The sequence below is a fragment of the Lissotriton vulgaris genome, chromosome 5 (genome assembly GCF_964263255.1).
Source record: "Lissotriton vulgaris chromosome 5, aLisVul1.2, whole genome shotgun sequence".
In the NCBI taxonomy this organism is placed as follows: domain Eukaryota; kingdom Metazoa; phylum Chordata; class Amphibia; order Caudata; family Salamandridae; genus Lissotriton; species Lissotriton vulgaris.
The window spans coordinates 1,425,395,568-1,425,415,894 of record NC_141693.1 but is presented as its reverse complement, the minus strand read 5'-3'; the positions used below and the strand labels follow the sequence as shown (position 1 = coordinate 1,425,415,894).

General features: G+C 44.8%; 1 protein-coding gene across 1 annotated transcript in view; it reads left to right on the top strand.

Moving 5' to 3' along the window:
• The first annotated feature begins 292 nt into the window (after positions 1–292).
• The window catches only part of LOC147712695 (11-beta-hydroxysteroid dehydrogenase 1-like), a 208,052-nt gene continuing 188,017 nt past the window's right edge, over positions 293–20,327 (top strand). The window contains exon 1 of the mRNA XM_086923363.1: positions 293–625. Coding sequence (XP_086779489.1) covers positions 538–625 — 88 coding nt within the window. The 5' untranslated portion in view covers positions 293–537. The remainder of the gene's footprint in view (positions 626–20,327) is intronic.

Here is a 20,327-nt window from a genome sequence, read left to right as displayed (position 1 = left end):
GATCTGTTGAAAATGTTCCCTTCCCTGGCAGAATTGCCACAGAGTGGGGGTGGGAGGGGGCGTAGGGCTGGCTCAAAGAAAGTGGAGCGCGCACGGTGTCAGGCGTGGGAGGCTGGTGCAGCCACTTCTCGTCGCCAGCTGTAGTGTTGAAGATTCTAGCAGTCTGTTAAACACAGCCAGTAGCAGAGCGCCCTCTACTGCCCTAGCTTTCCTTTGCTCCTGTTGTATTCTCGTCGTTTGCTTAGGAGCTGGCACCAGGTACAAATGTGCCTGCCAAGTTCACATCCCTCCCAGTAAGCGCAGGGGCAAGGACGCCACCAGTAGATAGGAGGTGGGGTGCAGCAGAAAGAGAGCACGTGCTTATTAGGGAGGGAGCGAGAGGGGAGGTGCATAGTCTGGTCTGGTGTGGGCGGGGTGAGCAATTCAAGCTTAGCGCTCTCTGGCTAAAGGTCGGCAAGAAACGGCGTTACGTGGTTTTCGTTGTAGTTGCAGCTCCCTCTGACTTGGCTTGTACCGTCTCCTCTCCCTACAGACATAATGGGTCTACTCCTGAAGCTGATTGTCGCCTCCCTGGGCATCTTCCTCGCCTTCTACTTCTACACCGGGCAGGACGATTTTAACCCGGGTAAGTTTTCAAGTCAGACATTCTACATGTGCCAATGATGTCCCAGTCCCTCCCAAGGGAAACTGATCTAAACAAGTCTCAGCTGCTGTGTCAACAGGCCTTGGAAATGTTGCCAGTCTCCACAGAGATTTGCACTCTGGTTCTACAAGTTTTGTATCTCGAAGTGGAAAATGAAAACTACTATGCAAGAATGCAAAGAGATAGTTGAGAGGCTCTTTACGAGACCAAGGCAGGTCGCAGAGCCCTGGCACATCCTCCTCTTAGCTTCCAGATCCTTTGCCTGTGAACGCTACTTCTCTCAGATGTCACTGTGCCTCGGTCTTTTGAAGAGTAAAACTGTTAGTTACACAGTACAAAATGACAAGAGGAAAAGCAGTGACTCCTGTTAAAAGGCGGCATCAGTGAGGGACTGAGGGAGCAAAAGCAGTAGAAAGGGGTGCTGGTGTTATATGGTGCAGCAATTGAGGCCCTTGCTTATGGGCCTGGTGTCTGGAAGTCCTTATGTGTAACGCATTTCCCCATGGACACAGAATCATAGGTAAAACCCTTTGATTAACCACTCCCCTATGTCTTATGTTTTTCCTCACATGATGGGCGAGAGCCATGGCATGACAATGTCTCTCATTATGTATCCTTTGTAAAATGAGAGAGGTGGTTATTTATTTTGGAGATAAATTGTGCCCAATAAGCAGATTCGTATTATGCGAGTACCTTTGTAGTACTTTAATGTATTTCTGTTTGTCTAAACACACGATATATATTCCAAACACAAGTCTCCAATGTTGCTGGGAGCCCCCATCCCTGCAGGGCGGCATTGTTACGCTGACATGGCGAGCCCGCCATTCAAACATACACAGAAGAAGGATTTCAAAGCCCAAATCTGCAGAACAGCACCATTTATTTCCAAACAAACTGGCAGCATTCCTTTCCTGACGCGTTTCAACTGCCTCATGCAGCCTTGTTCACCGGTGAGTAACATCAGAATTGCACGTTATTGGCGAGCCTTAAATCCATACTGTCACGTGACCGGGTATGCTGCTAGCAAGCATACAACTCCCACAATGCACGTGAAAAGCAAATACATTAATCCAAACTGCAAAGGTCATATAAATCATGCTTAATAGCGTTTTAAAACCAAATTTCTTATACTGAGACTGTGATGGTTTTAAAACGCTATTAAGCATGATTTCATCTTGGATTAATGTATTTGCTTCACAAGTGCATTATGGGAGTTGTATGCTTACATATCAGCATACAAGGTCACGTGACCGTATGGCTTTCCAATTACGTGCAATTTTGCTGTGACTCACCCGTGAACTAGGCTGCATGAGACAGCCGAAACACGTCAGGAAAGTAATGCTGCCAGTATGTTTGGAAATAAATGGTGGTGTTGTGCAGATTTGGTTTTTGAAATCCTTCTTTTGTGTGTGTGGTATATATATACATATTGTGTGTATTTATTTATTTATAAACTTAACGCAACAGTATCACTTTGATGAAGGCTGAACCGGGAAAGGCTGAGTCAGCCCTACCATATTTCAGTCCTGTTACTTGAAGATTGATGATATATTCTTCTACAAGCGAGTTTATGCTCGCAAGAAGTTTAAAGATAGGACCACGTTCTGTTCTTTCTCTCCCAGAAGTTCTCCCATTCCATACACTGTCATTGTGCATACCACATTTTTCCTATAGGATCACTGACTAACTTTGCTCCAATGATGACACCAACCCGTGTGATCTACGTTTCCACCCCTTCCGAGTAGACTGTTAAAAACATATAATATGTTGTAGCTGGCATCCTTGGGCTGCAAACTATTCATACCCAGTTGGACATCTAGAACCTTACAGTGTAAAGATGTACTCCAGCTGCTTGTCAGTGCCACATTGGGTTGTGTCTCTCTACCTATCTCTTCATTGGTTTAACATGGTAAAACCTGGTTGCTTAACAGTGTCTCCAGGGATTTGGGCGTCTGCCATGTCATGGTGGACTTCCATTGTATAGACTTTGGTTGCTTAACAGTTCCTTCAAAGGGTTGGCAGCCTGTTGCTGGATAGTGGGCCCAAATTAAATGTACCATAGTTGCTTAGTTCTTTCATGGGATTGGGAGCCTATTTCACACACTCGGCCTTCATTGCATTTACCATGATTGCTTATCAGTTCTCTTGGGCACCTGGTCATCATGGTGGGTAAACAGGGTTGGAACGCGGTTGCTTTTTGGGGAAACTCCGTATATCACATGCTGGTGGATGCAACTGATCCACAGGCTACACAACCGATGGCAGTTTCAACACTGACAACTTATAAAAAAGATAGGTATTAATTACTGCCTGGGCATGACAGTGAGATAGAGAGAGTTAAAAACTAAATGTAAAATTCACACAGAAGGGCAGAGGTGACCTTAACGCATCAATACAGTACTCCAGATGAGATTTATGAACTGGGCATGGTGCTAAGATGTTTCATCTACAAATCTAAGCACTGTTCAAATGAGGCATCAAGAGCCATACTGTACTACACATAAGTGCTGCAGAATTAGATCGTTTACTCCAGATTCGGTCTTACAAGTGTTGCCAGATGTTTATCTTTGCTTCCTCACCTCTACATTGGGATTGGCCTCTCTGTGGTCTCATCATAGTGATTGCCGACATAAAGGTGAAGGTGACCAAGCCAAAAATGTCTAGGGAGCTGAACCAGTGGCCTAGCTTGGCCCTACAAGCTAAAGCACTTCCTGAGCTATCAAAAGATCTATTCAGTAAATTCAGATATTAAATTATGTTTGTTGACAACCTTGGGCATTCAAAATAATAACAATAAAACCCACATTATAAAAATCTAGAATCTGAAAGTCTAAAAAACCAGATTAAAACACATAGGACCAAATGTACTGAGCATTTTAATGGTCACAAATGCTCAAATTCGGCATTCGCAGCTGTTAAAAAGTTTTTTCTTATTTACTAATCCCATTTAGGATTTCAATATCTAGCAGATTTAAAGAAAATTAAATCAACTGCTTAGACTCGAAATCTATCTCTCTAAAGCATGACTCTTGAAAAGTTCGAAGTTTCATTTCTGTGGTAGTGATAAATGAATCTAGATGCTGTTTCTTCATATGGTTTGCTGCTTTTAGTGCTCAGATCTGTTTATGAGTAGAGAATGCCCAGCCACTTTCATTACACTACAGCTCATTCCAACACAATGCAAACACTTTGTCATGCTCCTTAAACAATAGAGAATAAATACCTTAAAGAATGCATACTAGTCAAATCCTGCCATTCTGATTCCCTGGATTACAGTAAAGGGTGGAAAACTCAAGATTTGTTTCCACATTCTGTTCTTCTAGCAATCCCAGTTTACCTTGGGGTCTAGGGCAAACAATCCTGCCTCATATTGGAGTGGGCTGTGAGAAAGCATTTATTAGTGGTTGCATTCAAACCTCCTCCCTCAAATGAGGACTACATTTTCATAACCCTCTACGATTGCCAAGGCCCACACTTCTACCTGGTCAAGATGATCAGTTCATCTCAGCGTTTTGTAGAAAACTAGCCCTAAATATTTATACATTTCCACTTCTACACAAGAGGCTCCCAGATAACAAGAGAAATCTCTACCCCTTTTACCCCAAAACAAAAAAATTGATTGGATCTAAGTTTATTACCAGATGATTTTCATAACAATAAAATTGAAGAGTGGATAATTTTACACTGACGACTGTAGTGTCTTATGAGTTAGAGATGATGAGTCCCTTATGGTCCCTGACGGACTCCGTAGAACAGTGGTTCAAGAGCTTGGGTGTTGTCATGCTGTAGAATGTTCCGTTTACACTTACACACTGAGGAATAAAGACATGTAATTCCAAGCTTTGTGTGGTGTAATCATTTACATGTACTCGGACTGGGGAAAATGCTACAGCTGGCAACGAGATAGGGGATTAGGTCAACCCAGCCACACGAAAAAACAAGAGTGCTCTCCTTTAGAGTTTGACGTGGTCCAGCAAACTGCTTGTGCATGCCAGGTGCGCCTCCGTCAAAGTGAAAAATCTGCTTTTGGTGTATCTGAAGTCAAACGGCACTCCAGCCAGAGCAGTCCGTGAATAAAGTAAAGCCATACTGAAAGTGTGTTTGTCGTCGGCTAGAAATTTGTTGGTAAATTTGAAACAAGAGATACTGTGCCTCGGCATAACGGCGGCAACATTCATACTGCACGACATTGCTACAGACAACGCCAACCTGGTACAGAAAAGCACTGAGTGCAAGTATGTGCTAAAAGTGGAAAACATTTCTAACATAAAGACACCCTAAAGATAGTGCAACTCTAAAAAAAAAAAAAAAAAAAAAAGGCAAGGTACTGAATGTGAGAAGTTGGCCTGGTATATAATGCTCACTAATTCTTAGTGATCACTTTGTACCATGCCAAGCAACCCTTATGATGATGGTTGTAATTCAACCTTGTAGACCAGTTATCCTAGTGGTAACGTGGACAAAGCAGTCTTAGGCTAAACTCTGAAAGGCATGTGAAGCCAGCTGTTATACCATACACAACCCCCTTGAATACCAAATGAAAGGGACACCACACAGATATATATTGAAAATATATATTGATTTAATAACTATAAAATCCCCTGGACTCTTTATGAGCACAGAAGCACAAGCGTTAAATCACAAGACAGTTTAAAATACACAAAAGTTGCACAATATGGATGAGCCCTAGGGGCCACCTAAACCATATACTAAGAAAGTGGTATAAGAGATACCAAATGGAAAGGGAACAGGCCTAGGGCCTTGGGAATCGCTGGAGCTATTCGAGACTAGCAGTGACTAAGTCGGGAAAGGCCCGCGGGACTCGGGTGCAGTGTTCAAAGTGCACGCACTTTCCAATGTAAAGTCTATGGTGCGTAAAAAGTACAAAGTTAGAAAGTTAGGAACCTTCCGAGTGACCTACGGAGCTGAAACTTAAGACACAGGCCCTTGAGATGTGTACCAGTGCAGGAGCACCGGCGGAGCTGAGTTACCTCACCCACAGGAAGCGGGTGCACAGGGTCGAAGTAGTGTCGGGTTTCGTCACGCTGGTCGATGGTGCTTGGAGCTGAAGATGCTGCAGGCGGCTCGATGAGAAGAGTTCCGGTGGATCCAAGGGTGGATCTGAAGATGTGAAGACCTGAAAGCAGAGGGGACAGTGTTCAAAGTCACTAGCCAGTGACTACCGTGGAACCAGATTGGAACCAGGCGATGTCGGGTGCAAACAGGCGTTGTCGGGTAGCTTCTTTCTGCAGCCACGTAGATACCCGGGGTCGAGGACGTCCAGGAGTCGGTCACGAGCTGTCCCGCGTAGGCTTCTCGCTGTTGGCGGTGTCGGCGACCTGATCGGAGCAAACAGGCCTTGGCAAATGCAAGCCACGCTGAAGTTGAAAGATGCTTATCACTCGGACCAGCAAGGTCAGAGCGGGTGCTCCTTTTTACAGGAGCTTGGTTAGGTCTGGAGCAACCAGACCTGCTGTGTAAATCGTCGGTTTCGTCGCCAAGATGGCCGCTGACCACGTGGCTAGTGGCCGGGATGGCGCGTCGAGTGGCACAATGCAAAAGGGCCCCACGCAGATCGTGGAGATGCTGGAGGGCTGATCTTCGGTGCAAGGGCTGCTCGGTGGTGGGGGTTCTCAGTCCCCAAAGCACAATGTCGAGGATGCCTCAGAAGCTGCGCAGTCAGCTTTTCGAGTGTCTTCCAAGAGGTCCGGTCCCACGTCACTCGGTGCCTCCACGGGTCCCTTCTTTGCAGGGACTGTGGATCGGGCTCTGAGAGGTCTGGGAGTCTGGTTCTTGTCGGACTCTGGGCTCGGGCTCCGGCGGGAGGCGGCGGCAAAGCAGACGTCGAGTTGCTGGTTGGTACCTGTGTTCACAGGGTGGCCACTCCTAGGCCACAAGGGAGATTCTCTTCAGTCTTCTGTGCAGCAGAATGTCGAAGTCCAGTCTTCTTCTTCGTGTAAAGTTGATTCAGGATGATCTGCTGTGCAATGGCACTGCTCCCACTCTTATTCCCAATCTGAGGGGTGGATCACCTACTAGGTCCCTCCTCTGGGAGGAACCAGGAAGGGGGGCGGTTACACCCCCTTTCCTTTGTCCAGTTCCGCGCCAAGCCTGGGTCTGGAAAGTCCCAGGACTGGTTTGGACTGGTCTATGCACGGGGACACCTTGTGTGCCCCGGGCATGTCTGATTCTATTCAGCCCTGTCCTACCCAATACACAAAACCCTGTCTGGGGTGGTGCTCGCACCTCCCAAGGCAGGAAACCCTTTGTCCAGGCCACCATCTGCCGAGTTTCGGTCAGCAGCAGGAGACCAGACTCGTGTCTGTGGTGGCAGCATCCATTTTGTGATGCTGAGGCTCTGTTTAACTTTAACCGGGGTTAAGGCTACACACATGTCGTGTCCCTCTAGAAGGGTGGAATGCTATCCCCGTCGCCAGAATTGGCGAGGGGATAGTATTCCAATTCGTATGACACCTCACTCGACATGTTTTGATAAAGCCAAACCAAAGCTAGCAAATAACCGCGAGGATTATAATGCACTTAAGAGTATATGGTATGGCAGTATCCCGGAACAGCTTAGGGAGTGGCTCCCGACAGCTGCAGACAGGCTCAGCTCATGCTAGAGCACCATCCCACATATTTCCAAGCACTCTGCCTCCAGGATTGATGAGGCCTTCCATAGGAGTGGCTGATAGGAACATATGTGTCCAGTTTAGGGTTAGGCACAGACATACTGTACCTAAGTAAGAGGTGATTACACCAACTTACCCCAGCTGAGTGATCAGCCAGTTGTGTCAAATATGGAGGCCAGGCCAGGGGTGGCATAATACATGCTGCAGCCCCTGGTAGGCCTTGGATACACCTATGCCCTGGGTACCTAGGGTACACTACTACAGGGGCTCATAAGGTGAACCAGTTCCAATTCGTAATGCACCTAAAGTGCATTGGCAGTAATTTAGAGAGAGAACAGCAGGCTGTGGGTCTGATTAGCAGGCCCACAGCCACATTAAGTCAGAAACCAGTGAAGCAAAAAGCAAAAATTTGGGGTGACCATAGGATAGCAGACCCTACTCTCCTACACTGAAATTGACCATGTTTATGCCTATACAATCTCTCATTCGCTGAGCCTATGGTAGGAGGGATCGGGAGGGGAAGTTGGTAAGGTTTTGTTGCTTTTCTAAAATTCCTATGTCAAGATACATGTTGATGCAGTTCCTTCTGGACAGAAACTCAGGTTCCAGGATGTCTCCTGTCAGAACTGCATGAAAACTGGTTATGGATAAGGGGGGATGTCTCTTCTTCATAACGAAATAAAAAGAAAACATGTATGACACTGGGTATGTTTCCAGGTAAAGAAATGCTAAACTGTGATAAATGCTGTACAATAATGGTTTACCATAATATGACTTGTACCACTATGACATGATTGAGTGGAATACTTTACTCAACGATGTACTGTGTCACGATCTGCTAATAAAAATATGGTTAAAAACAAACAAAAAAAGATAATGCAACTCAGCATGGAAAGGCAAGGGAACTCTGTGAGGAGAAGTAGATAAATGCAGAGAAACATAAGAGGTGGTGATAACCAGATGCATAGAGAATATGATCACGCTTACAAAAACCTGAATAATGAGAGCCATCGAACCTCCACACCAGGCGCCGCAACACAAGCATGGGGGTTGTGCTTATAAGGCTGGTGGGTCTCGTCGAACCGACTGAAAGGCCACAAGTGGGGGGTGGAATAGGGAAATATTTATTTTCCAATGGCCGCGCAAAAAGAAGCCACACAAGTTCAGATTGGCCATGAGGAGACTGAAGCAAGCATGTCGCAAGGATTTACTCTTCAATACCGTCAAAAAGCAGAAAATTGCGAACGATGGACTGCCTGCATCGAAAACTCTGATGATTTAATTGATGTGCTGAAAGAAGCAAATGACCAAAATGGCATTAAATATCTAAATAATTTGGCGTGTGAAAGAGTAAAATACACAGTGGTGAAGTGATGTACCGTCAAATCAAAGATGGTTTTAACAGCAAGTTTAATACAATGCTACTAAAGGTGTATTTTCAGTTCGGAAAGGCATAGGACTAGTGAAACAATGGATGGGTTTGTAGAAAGACTTGACTTGCTCATCAAACATTGCAATTTCAATGAGTTTAATGATAAAGAGGCTATGTGTCTGAGTAATTATGGCTGTCTCTCCAATTCCTTCACACGACGAATGTTGAAAGAGACACTCGGTTTGGAGTGAGTACTCGTGGCAGCTAGAGAGAAGAAAGAGCTGACAGACAAGCAGCTACCATGGATGACAGAACAGTCCAAAATTACTCAGTGCTGAGTGTGAAATACAAGGTAGAAGGTCAGAGAGCAATGTCTCCAAAGAAAAAGAAGTTGTGTTTTTGATGTGGATTTTCATTTCCACATGATGGTAAATGTCCTGCCATTGGACAGATATGGAGAGGCTATGGGAAAGAGAACCATTTTGTAACAGTTTGCCAAGAAAAGGAAATCTCAAATGTGTCATATCGAGAAAACATAATGGCGGAAAGACCAAGTGCGTCACATTGAGAAAACAAAATGGATATCAGAAAGTTCTAGAGACTTTCCAACCACGCCCACAAGGCCAAGTGCAACATCATTTGAGGCAAGGAGAAACTGAACAGTGTCTAATGTCATCAATTTCCTCGTCTAAAAGTTTGTCACCACCATTGTCAAGTGACAGTGAGGTAGATGGGTGCGCAATGTCAATGTTGACCACAACCAGCGCATGTAGGATTAGCTTCTTGCAAGGAAGAAAGTCGGTTGAAGCTAGATCGACAAATGAAAGTGCAAAATTAATTTGGACACTGCCCCAAAACCACACTGAAAGTGAATGGGTGTCCATACCTTTTATCATAGACAGTTGGGCATTGATAAACATAATGCCAGTGCAATGAACTGTCTCCAGTGCCCCATTTAACACCTAGAAAATCAAAGTGCATACGTGGACTGCTTCGACGCCACTGCAAAGTCATGGTTAATTTATAGCAACTGTGAAACATAAAAAGACGAAAGTACAAGCACCAATTCAAGTCCTGTCAGGCACTTCATCGAGTGCATGTTTACTCATTTTTAGCACTGCTAGTGACATGGGGCTGATTTCTGTAAACTACGTCAATGCCTATCATGAGATAGTGAATCAGTGTCTATCATTGTTTCATGGACTAAGAAGACTTAAGACAATGAAAGCGCAACTTCACCTAAATGAGGACATCTCTCCTGCCACTCAATGACATTGTCAAATTGCATTTCATTTACAAGAGGCTGTTTAGAAAGAAATTGAAACTTATTGAAACATGACATCATTGAGCGATCCACTGGTCCAACGTCATGGGTGTCCCCCCAAAGGAAAGTGTAGGCACCGCGCGCATCTGCGTTGATATGTGCCAAGCGTCAAGGCGATTGAAAGAGAAATCATGCAGGTCCACACATTACTGACACCATCATGCTGCTGAATGGAGCCAAAGTCCTTTCCTGCCTTGATTTCAACAAAGGATATCACCAGCTTGAACGGGAAGAGAATTGCAGGTACATTACTACCTTTTTGACTCATTTGTGGTTTATTAGATTTTATAGACTACATTTCGGAGTGTTTTCTGATGCCAAACTATTCTGCATGTCATTCGTCACATAATACATCCCCTCACAAATGTTTTCAACTACATTGTTGACATACTAATTTTTGGGGACACTCAGAAAGAACGTGATAAAGCTCTTACACAAGTTTGTTGTATACTTGCTGAAGCGGGTCTCACTTTAAATGTAGTAAAGTGTGTGTTTCATTAAACAAAACCCAGGTTTTTCAGTCATATCATTTCTGATGGGGGAATGACTCCAGATCCAAGATAGGTACAGGCCTTGTCATCCACTTCTTTCCCACAAGATGTAACTATGCTGCAATCCTTCCTTGGTATGGCCAGTTAAAGTTCATGGTATATTCTAGATTTTGCCCCGGTGAGAGACTTGTAGAAATTAAATGTTCCATCTCGATGGTCCCATGACTGTGGACAGAGCTTCAAGAAAATCAAACATGCAATTGAGAACACCACTGAAATGGCATACTTTGATCCGAAATTCATTTTTGTCACTGGCAACCAAGCATTGCTCACCATTTTCAGCAACCTCTAAGCCAGCATGTTCCCTCGCATTGAGAGGTGGGGGTTGTGACTGCAGGAATATGATGATACTGTGTCATGGCGCCACTTCTAAAGTGGCTGATGCTTATGTTAACTTCCTCGTGAAATCCAGTACACCTGCTGCTATATTGGTAGAACAAATCTGTGTTGCCACGAGCGCTGACAGATAATTGTAAATCCTCATAGACCTCATTACCCATCAATCGTGAAGAAAGCATGCTTGACCTCTTCTTCGAGTGTGGTTTCCTTGTCTTGATGAAAGAGTTGAAGAAGAATTAAGGGCCTGCAATTTGTGCAACTACTTGTCATCCAAAATCAACCCACATCCATTGAACATGTCTAAACTCCCAAAGCATGCATGGTAGAATATTTCATTTGACTTCTTTGGACCCCTTGACAATAGACCTCATCTACTAGACATTGTTGATGAATACTACTGTTTTCCTCCTGCAGAAGATTTGTCTTCAACTACTCATGACAGAGTCATTGAGAGATTAAAAAGTATTTTTGCTACATGGGGTGTTCCGTCGATTTTGCAATCTGACAATGCAGCTCCTTTCAGTAGTCGAGAATTTAAAGATTTTCTCATTCAAATGAATGTTAAGCATCAGAAAAGCACACTTCTCTGGCAAGAGGTGAATGGTACTGTCAAGAGTTTCATGAGCACCCTCAGGAATACTGTTCAGAGCGCTGCTACAGAAAAGTTTGACATAAAATGAGTTATTTAGTCTACACTTCGTGCATACAGGTCCTCTCCCCCATTCCACCACAAGTGAAAGCCCTGCCATCTTAATGTTTGGGAGAGTCATAGGAACCAAGTTGCCGCAATGGATCGTTGAAAGATCAGTTGACATTGATAAACTTCTTGCTACTGATACTAACAAAAGAAGAATGAAGACTTAGGAGGATAGACACCGCTGTACTAGGAGCACTGTGTTCAAAGGAGGAGACCATGTCATTGTCAGGTAGAAATGGAAATTCACATCTAATGCCCCTTTTGATGTTGACTGTGATGGGATTTGCCCCTGGGATCTCCCCTTACTGGTCCGTCACCATGCCATCCTTGCATTCAGCTCCCTTGACGTCGGGAGACCTGAAAAGGAAAGGAAAGTGGGGGTTAAAACAGCCCACTCTGCAGTAACCGAGACAGTCACAGGCAGCTATCCCTTTATCAGGGAGGCAGAATCAAGAATGAAAAAGACCAATCCTGCGGAAGCTGGCAGGATAAAAGGGAAGTGAAGAGTACGGAAGAGGAATCCGAATGGTGGAACGCCAATAGTGAGGGCACTTCCCGGGACACCATGAAGCTGGGAGTCAAACGGGAAAGATGTCAGGCAGGAGAACCTCAATGGACTCATCCTCGTAGGCAAAGAAGACGTATCCTGGACATAGGCAGGCGCGCAACACCCATTGGAATCAAAGGGCTTCAGCCCGCCCTGTCATGAGTGGCAGCCCGGTCTCAGACAGCTTCGGGCACGCACAGCCGCAGCCGAGTATTTCACAGGTCCTTAAAAGACCATGTGCATGTTTATGAGGCTTTGTTGTTTTACCCCTTCCAAGAGCCCCTGCCGCTCCATTCAGCCTATTGCTTAAAGTTTCAGGCCCCCATTCCCCCGAAATGTTTTCTTAGCCCCCCCGAAATGTCGCTCTAGTTGTGCCTCTGGACATAGGAGTGGTGGACCGCCCAAGAGGATGCTGTGTAGCCGCAGTGTAGCATGTGAGTACCAAGGAGCCAAAACGCTGGGGATTTCACAAAGAGGGAGGAGAAGTCAGGAGGGAATGGTTGCACTCAATGTTTGTTGAAATTAAAGGTGACGCTAGTCTTTCACAAATAAGAAATCTCATACAGCAAAATGAATTACACTACATTTCCCAGAAGGCATTGGAACAGATGTAGAAAAAGCAGACCAATAATATTTTTTCTTAAGTGCAAATTAGTTAAAGAGAGCCCAAGAGTTCCATGAGAGACAGAGAACAAACAAGAAAACTCATAAAAAGGGGGGTGGTATAATTACTTAAGAGAACAGAGAGGTCATCTGTTCGCCTCCCCTCACTTTTATAAAGGCCCTTTTCATTTTTCTTATTGGTTACATCTTTGCACTCTTTTAGTTTTGTAATTTGAGCACCAGATGTGAATGGTGACAGGAAAGTCATTGGTTATTCTCTGAAAAAAAACTTACTGCTACTTTTCTTTCTCTTATCCAAAATTTCTGGGGTCCCTCCACTTCCCAACACCTAGGCGAAAACAAAGAAGAAAAAATACCAACCCTCTATCATTTCCAGAAGATTCCACACAATCTTATACATATGTTTTCAGGCACAACTGACTAAAGATAAAGATACCATTGCAAAACAAACCAAGCCTCCTTGCTTATACATCCATCTCAGTCTGCCATATTGACCCATTGAGGATTGTGACTAGTAAAGGGCGCATGGTGACTGCTCACAGCCTAGAAAGTCCATTACATGAGATTCTTTGCAGTTCATGCACCTGCCTCGACATTCACCAACTCCATATGTTGTAAGTGAGACTTATCCACATGAGAATCCGGAGAGCCCAGCGACTGTATCAATGTCTCTGTCACCAGTGCCAGTCATGGACACTTCACCTGTATCTCTGCAGCCTCATCTGACACAGTGTGGGCAAGTGTTTTGAGCACTAAAATGACTCCTTGAATAGTTGTGGTGTATATATGTATTATTTGTACTTTTTATTTAACAAAGGAGGAAATGTAGTGTCTTGTCGGTTAGAGATGAAAGGACCCTTGTGGTCCCTGACGGACTCCATAGAAAAGTGACATAAGTGCTTGTGTCTGGGAATAAAATTCATACTGTAGAATGTTCAGTTTATGGTTACACGCTGAGGAATAAAGACATGTAATACCAAGATTTGTATATGGCATAATCATTTACATGTACCCCGGCTAGGGAGGACGCTACAGAGACTAATTAGTGTATAGTCCAAGGACAAGATCATATGCTTACAATAAACAAGAAATGGGTCTTCATCCATTTTCATCGAGGACCTCAGTTCATGCAATCTTCGAGGCATGTTGGCCAAATAAATGAAAAATAAAGTCGGTGCAAATATGCAGCCCTGTTTTAAGTTATTCAGGACTGGTTTCCTATACGAAAGTCTTCCACAATTGGCAACGTCTACTCATGCCTGTTTTGAAGCGTGAAGCATTGTGAGAATTGAAAGGAGGCCTGCAGATACTCATTGTCATAATTTCTTCTAGAAATTCTCTGCATTTCCCAAATCAATCACTGTACAGAATCAATAAAGCAGTCAGTCAGAAGTCCTCAAATCAATCCCTGCAGTAGGGATTAAGTGTATTCTCTCCTCCAAATGAGGATTCCCCCGGCGATGCTTTCCCCAGGTCTAGACTGTTCTCAAAAGTCTTTCATTTGTGCAGGGGTTTTTTAAGTGTGGGCAGAAGGTTCCAGAAGCTAGAACCCTAGGGTGACACATCATCACCCCACATCTACCCCAACTCTCCTCTACAACATTTTGGTAATTTTCAAGAAGGTGCCTTCTAGAGATCATTTGAAAGACAATCTTATATATTTATTTATTTATTTAATATTACAATTTGTAAAGCGCAACGATTGCCCGTGGGAGTCTTACCGCTATGACTTCAGTTAGTGTCTCAGAAGGAAAAACGGGAGGAAATCTATCAGTAATAGTTGGGAATGGGAAGGTTACTGGTCGAACAACCAGGTCTTCAGCAAATTCCTGAACTGAAAAAGAGTGAGTTGATCTAATCACTAGCAGAAGGGAGTTCCAGAGTCTGGCAGCTGTAACTGTGAAACGTCTGTCTCCCCAGGTGGCAGTCCTAGTCCGCGTTACCACTAGTTGATGCAGTGTCGTGGATCTTAGTTGTCTAGTAGGACGATATACAATGAGATGCTCTTTAAGAAACTCCGGCCCTTGTTTGTGAAGCGCTTTGAAAGTTAAGCATAACGTTTTAAATTTAATCCGATTTTTAATCAATGGTAGTTCCTAATCGGTTTAAATGTAGTTGTCCCGGAAAGCAGTCTTGCCGCCGCATTCCGAATAGTTTGTAGTTTGGCACTTTCTGGAAGGAACTGAATTATTTTTCTTATAAGCCTAAGCTTATGAAATGCTGTGGACGCTGTATGGTTTGCATGGGTGACAAAATTCAGCTTTGATTCAAAGATTACTCCCAAGTTCCTGACCTTTTGAATGGGACTTGGTAAGGCTCCTAGTGATGGGGGCCACCAGACTGACAACCATAACGGGGAGATTTTCCCGAAAATGACCACCTCCGTCTTCTCGGAATTGAGCCTAAGACAATTACAGGCCATCCAATCTTTGATCGCTAGCATGCCTTCTTGGAAACGTGCAGCCACCTCTTCTCCATCATTGTTGATGGCGAGCACCAGCTGGGTGTCATCGGCATAGGTGGTAAGGCTCATCCGGTAGGTTTTAATAACTCTTGCTAAGTCCGACACATAGATGTTAAAAAGTGTCGGACTTAGGGATGAGCCTTGGGGGACCCCACAGGGTAAAGCCAGATCAACCGACTTAAATGGTTCTAGCGTTACAGCCTGTGTTCTGCCAGGTAGAAAAGAAGCAAGCAGGTCATTTGCTCTGGATTCAATGCCCAGATTTCCGACACGGTCAATCAAAATAGAATGATTGACTGTGTCGAATGCCGCAGATAAGTCTACATGGTTTTCCGTTCTGGGAAAACCATGGCTTTTGTAGTTTGGACTGGACTGTTCCCATGGGGCACAGGGTCAGAGCTGATTTGCATATCGCCATTGTCTAACCCAGGGTGGTGTGGAGTGCAAAAAAACGATGGATTTGGGCCCAGATCTTTGGACTGGGTAGAGTGTGTGACATTGATCCACATTCGGTCCATCACCTGTTGTGTTTGCATATTCCGCCCTAAGTGCGCTGGGGATGCCCAGACGTGGGTCCCAGGCACTCCACGCCACTGGAGTCAAGCTAGCCGGGCTGATGAGAGGTGTTACCTCGAAACCGGTCCGGTCCTCGGATGCTTGATTCCGTTCTGGGAAAACCATGGCTTTTGTAGTTCGGACTGGACTGTTCCCATGGGGCACAGGGTCAGAGCTGATTTGCATATCGCCATTGTCTAACCCAGGGTGGTGTGGAGTGCAAAAAAACGATGGATTTGGGCCCAGATCTTTGGACTGGGTAGAGTGTGTGACATTGATCCACATTCGGTCCATCACCTGTTGTGTTTGCATATTCCGCCCTAAGTGCGCTGGGGATGCCCAGACGTGGGTCCCAGGCACTCCACACCACTGGAGTCAAGCTAGCCGGGCTGATGAGAGGTGTTACCTCGAAACCGGTCCGGTCCTCGGATGCTTGATTCCGTTCTGGGAAAACCATGGCTTTTGTAGTTCGGACTGGACTGTTCCCATGGGGCACAGGGTCAGAGCTGATTTGCATATCGCCATTGTCTAACCCAGGGTGGTGTGGAGTGCAAAAAAACAATGGATTTGGGCCCAGATCTTTGGACTGGGTAGAGTGTGTGACATTGATCCACATTCGGTCCATCACCTGTTGTGTTTGCATATTCCGCCCTAAGTGCGCTGGGGATGCCCAGACGTGGGTCCCAGGCACTCCACACCACTGGAGTCAAGCTAGCCGGGCTGATGAGAGGTGTTACCTCGAAACCGGTCCGGTCCTCGGATGCTTGATTCCGTTCTGGGAAAACCATGGCTTTTGTAGTTCGGACTGGACTGTTCCCATGGGGCACAGGGTCAGAGCTGATTTGCATATCGCCATTGTCTAACCCAGGGTGGTGTGGAGTGCAAAAAAACGATGGATTTGGGCCCAGATCTTTGGACTGGGTAGAGTGTGTGACATTGATCCACATTCGGTCCATCACCTGTTGTGTTTGCAGATAAGTCCAGCAGTATGAGCACTGCTGTCCCGCCCCTGGTCTCAGATGACTCGTCATCGGTGGCTTTGATAAGGGCAGTCTCCGTGCCGTGAAGTTTGCGAAACCCAAACTGTGAGTCATCTAGCAGGGTATTTTGCTCGATGTATTCAGACAGTTGACCATTCATTGCTCTCTCAACCACCTTGGCTAGAAATGGCAAGCTGGCTATAGGCTTTGTCTAGACAAGGTTTTTTGAGAAGAGGTTTTAAAAGGGTGTTCTTTAACATGTCTGGATAGATCCCTGACTTGAACATCACGTTACAAATGTGCGTAATGACTTCGCTTATCAAATCCATTACAGGAAGAAAAACTTTCGGAGGACAAGGGTCCAATGCTGACCCCGTTCTTATGAGTTTCACGATGTCCGTTGTTTGATCCTCCTCCATTTCTTTAAAATGGGTTAGTGAGCAATCAGGGTGTATGATGTAGGAGATGGAAGTAGCGAGCTCGTCGTTGGCTGAGAACTCAGAGTAGATGTCATTTACTTTAGAGAAAAAGAAATTGGCCAAGGAGTCACAGAAGGCCTGAGAGGGAGAGGGGACCATATCTGGAGATTTCCCAGCCAGTTGTTTCACCACATCGTACAGTTGTTTACTGGAATTTTTGGCATTGTTAATTTGTTCCCCAAAGAACATCTTTTTTGCTTCATTAATCCTCTTTTTGTAGTTTACCAATGTCTCCTTGTATCGCAATTTACTGTTCCGGTCATAGGACCTTCGCCAGTATCTTTCAAGGTTCCTACAGACTTGCTTTTGTCTTCTCAGATCTTCTGTGAACCATGGTGCCGAAGGCACCATCCAATTTCTCGATATAGTATTGGATGGCACCAGTGTGTCCATCGCACTGCCTATCCAAACGGAGAATTGTTTTGCAGCTATGTTAGCATCTGCGGAAATAATTGGGCGAGTACTGACCAACAAGGCTCTAAGAGCTGCATTATCTATGTCCTTCCAAACTCTAAAAGGCTCTTGACTTAAGGGAACCTGTCTAGTTATGGGAATGTCACCGGTGGAAATGGTACATAGAATAGCATGATGATCGGACCAGGTAAGGGGGAGGATATCTTGTATTATTATCCCGTTTATGTTGGAAAAAATTCCATCCAAAGTATGACCGGCCTCATGTGTGGGTGCTTTTACCAGTTGAGCAAGCCCCACAGTTTCCAGGTCAGCCGTTAGGGTTTGGGTTTCGATATCATCCGTTTTTTCTAGATGGAAATTTGGGTCACCCAGGACAATGAAGGAATCTTCGGTTGACAAAGATTCAATCAGTGACATGAGATTAGACAGAAATTCGGAGCGGGGATCAGGCGGTCTGTATATAAGTGCTCCTTTGAGATTATACGAGGGGGTCAGCTTAATAGCGAATTGAAAGGCTTCGCATGTTATAGAGGGTATAGGAAATGTTCTAACCGAAAAGATATTTCGGGTGATTATTGCCAGGCCCCCTCCTTCTTTTTCCCTGTCTATCCAGTCGGTGTACATGGTATCCCTGCGGTACCGCCACTACTAAATCTGGATCTGACGCTCCATCCATCCATGTCTCTGGGATATGAGAGCCTAAGTACTGCCTCTAACTGCCTTATCTCTTCACTCTAAAACATCAAAGAGGAGCCCATCCTGTGATCTGGCCACCGTCCTTTGTTTCTCTACATTTGAGCCTTGCCGGTACAGGTGCAGTGTGCAAAGTAACTAGCACATTGCAGATTTTAGCCCCACCCTCTTTACTCTCAGAAGCAGGCTTTAAGGAAAACGGGCTGGATTTTAAAAAAAGTGCTTTATTTGAAAAGCAGTCACAGACTAGCTGGTCTGCTGACCCCAGCAGGTCACCATCCCAGTGAGTGCCGGCCATTCCCAATGGGTCGGAAAATGCGACCTGCTTCATGAATATTATTGAAGTAGGTATCTTGCGACCCATTTGGGAATCGCAAACAGTGTCTGATACACTGTTGTACATTATGCTTTGAGACTCACAAATTGCTAGTCAATAAAAATCGCAATTTGCAAGTTGCAAAGCCTGCTGGTCATGCACGTGGCCCCATATTTCTTTCTGAAGAATTATCAAATGTAGTTACTTTCACTCTTGACTTTGCTGTTAAAGCATACTCTGCACACTCTATTGAGGGTATTTTAAACTGCTAAAAACTATTTTACTGTTGTTCATTATTGCTTGTACTGCATACATTTTACACATCCTGCTAGTTCTAGCGAGAGACGCCGGTCGCTATTTCGGGTCTAGTCTTTTTTTTCAGGGAAGACTATTTACAACAAACACTGGTGCGACCGTGCCACTGGCATGCCAAAGTCCTGCCTAGGGCAAACCCATCTGCACACCGTCCGCGAACAGCACCAGCCAAGCTCCCAGTTGTACCTCTGAGCCCCAAAGGACCCCCACTGCTAGCACAGGTCCTAGGCTCTGCTACTAAAGAGACCAGATACTGCTAATTGATTACCAGTCTGAAAACACCTCTTCCACACCTACCTCCATTGAGACAGGGATCAGCTCTACTTGACTTGTACCAGCACACAAATGCCTATCACAATGAAATGTAGCCTACTAAATGCCAGGTCCCTAGTGAAGCACTCCACAGAAATGAATCTGCTGATTGATATTGAGAATTTGAACGTACTGTTTATAACAAAAACATGGACCACCACTGACCCTGAAATAGACCTAAATAAGGCTTGCCCCCAGAGCTACAAAGTACTTCATAAACCACATATAAACAAGAAAGGGAGAGTAGTGAGTATTATCTATTATGACAAATGGAAATTCTCTTCGCTCACCCTTGAGGAAATATCAGACCCTGAATTAATGGGATTTACTTTGAATTCGGAAAGGGGCTCTGTGTTTTCTGGATGTCTGTGATACAAACCCCGAGGCCCCCTGAGCCCTCACCTTAAACCGTTTATAGAGGTTACCTCCAACATGGCCCTTGCCCATTATAATTTCTTTCCATTAGGAGGCTTCAATCTGTGGGCCTAGAAGGATCTATCACCACTATTTAAAGAACTACAGGGTGCCTGCGAAATTCTGGGACTGCAGCAGTTAGTGCAAAGCCTTACCCATCAGGGTGTTCACACCCTGGATATTTATTTTTTCACCTGACGGAATAATTACAGTAAAATATATCTTACCCTTGTGCTGAACCGATCATGCATCTTTCCTCCTCAATTTAAAGGAACCTTACATCACGAAAGACAGTCGCAGCCATAACGAGGAACATCCGGGCCTGGCACAAACTCACCAGGCAAACACATGGACAGGTTTTCAACCTTTCCAATACTTTGAACCCCTAGAAATCAGTAGAGGACAATTGATTAGTTCTCAAGGAGGGCATCTTAGCAACACTCGACTTAGAAATACCCCTCACTAATTTAAAAACATATTGTCGACCCTCTGCTCCATGGTATAACACACCACTAAAAGCTCTAAAAGAAGCCTTTTAAAAATCTTGAAAGGAAGTGAACGTGTAGCCCTCAGATGCAAATCTCAAAATGATGGTATTCACTCTGTTCAAATGCTCCTTAGGACATCATCCGTCGGATAAATATCATCCACATAAG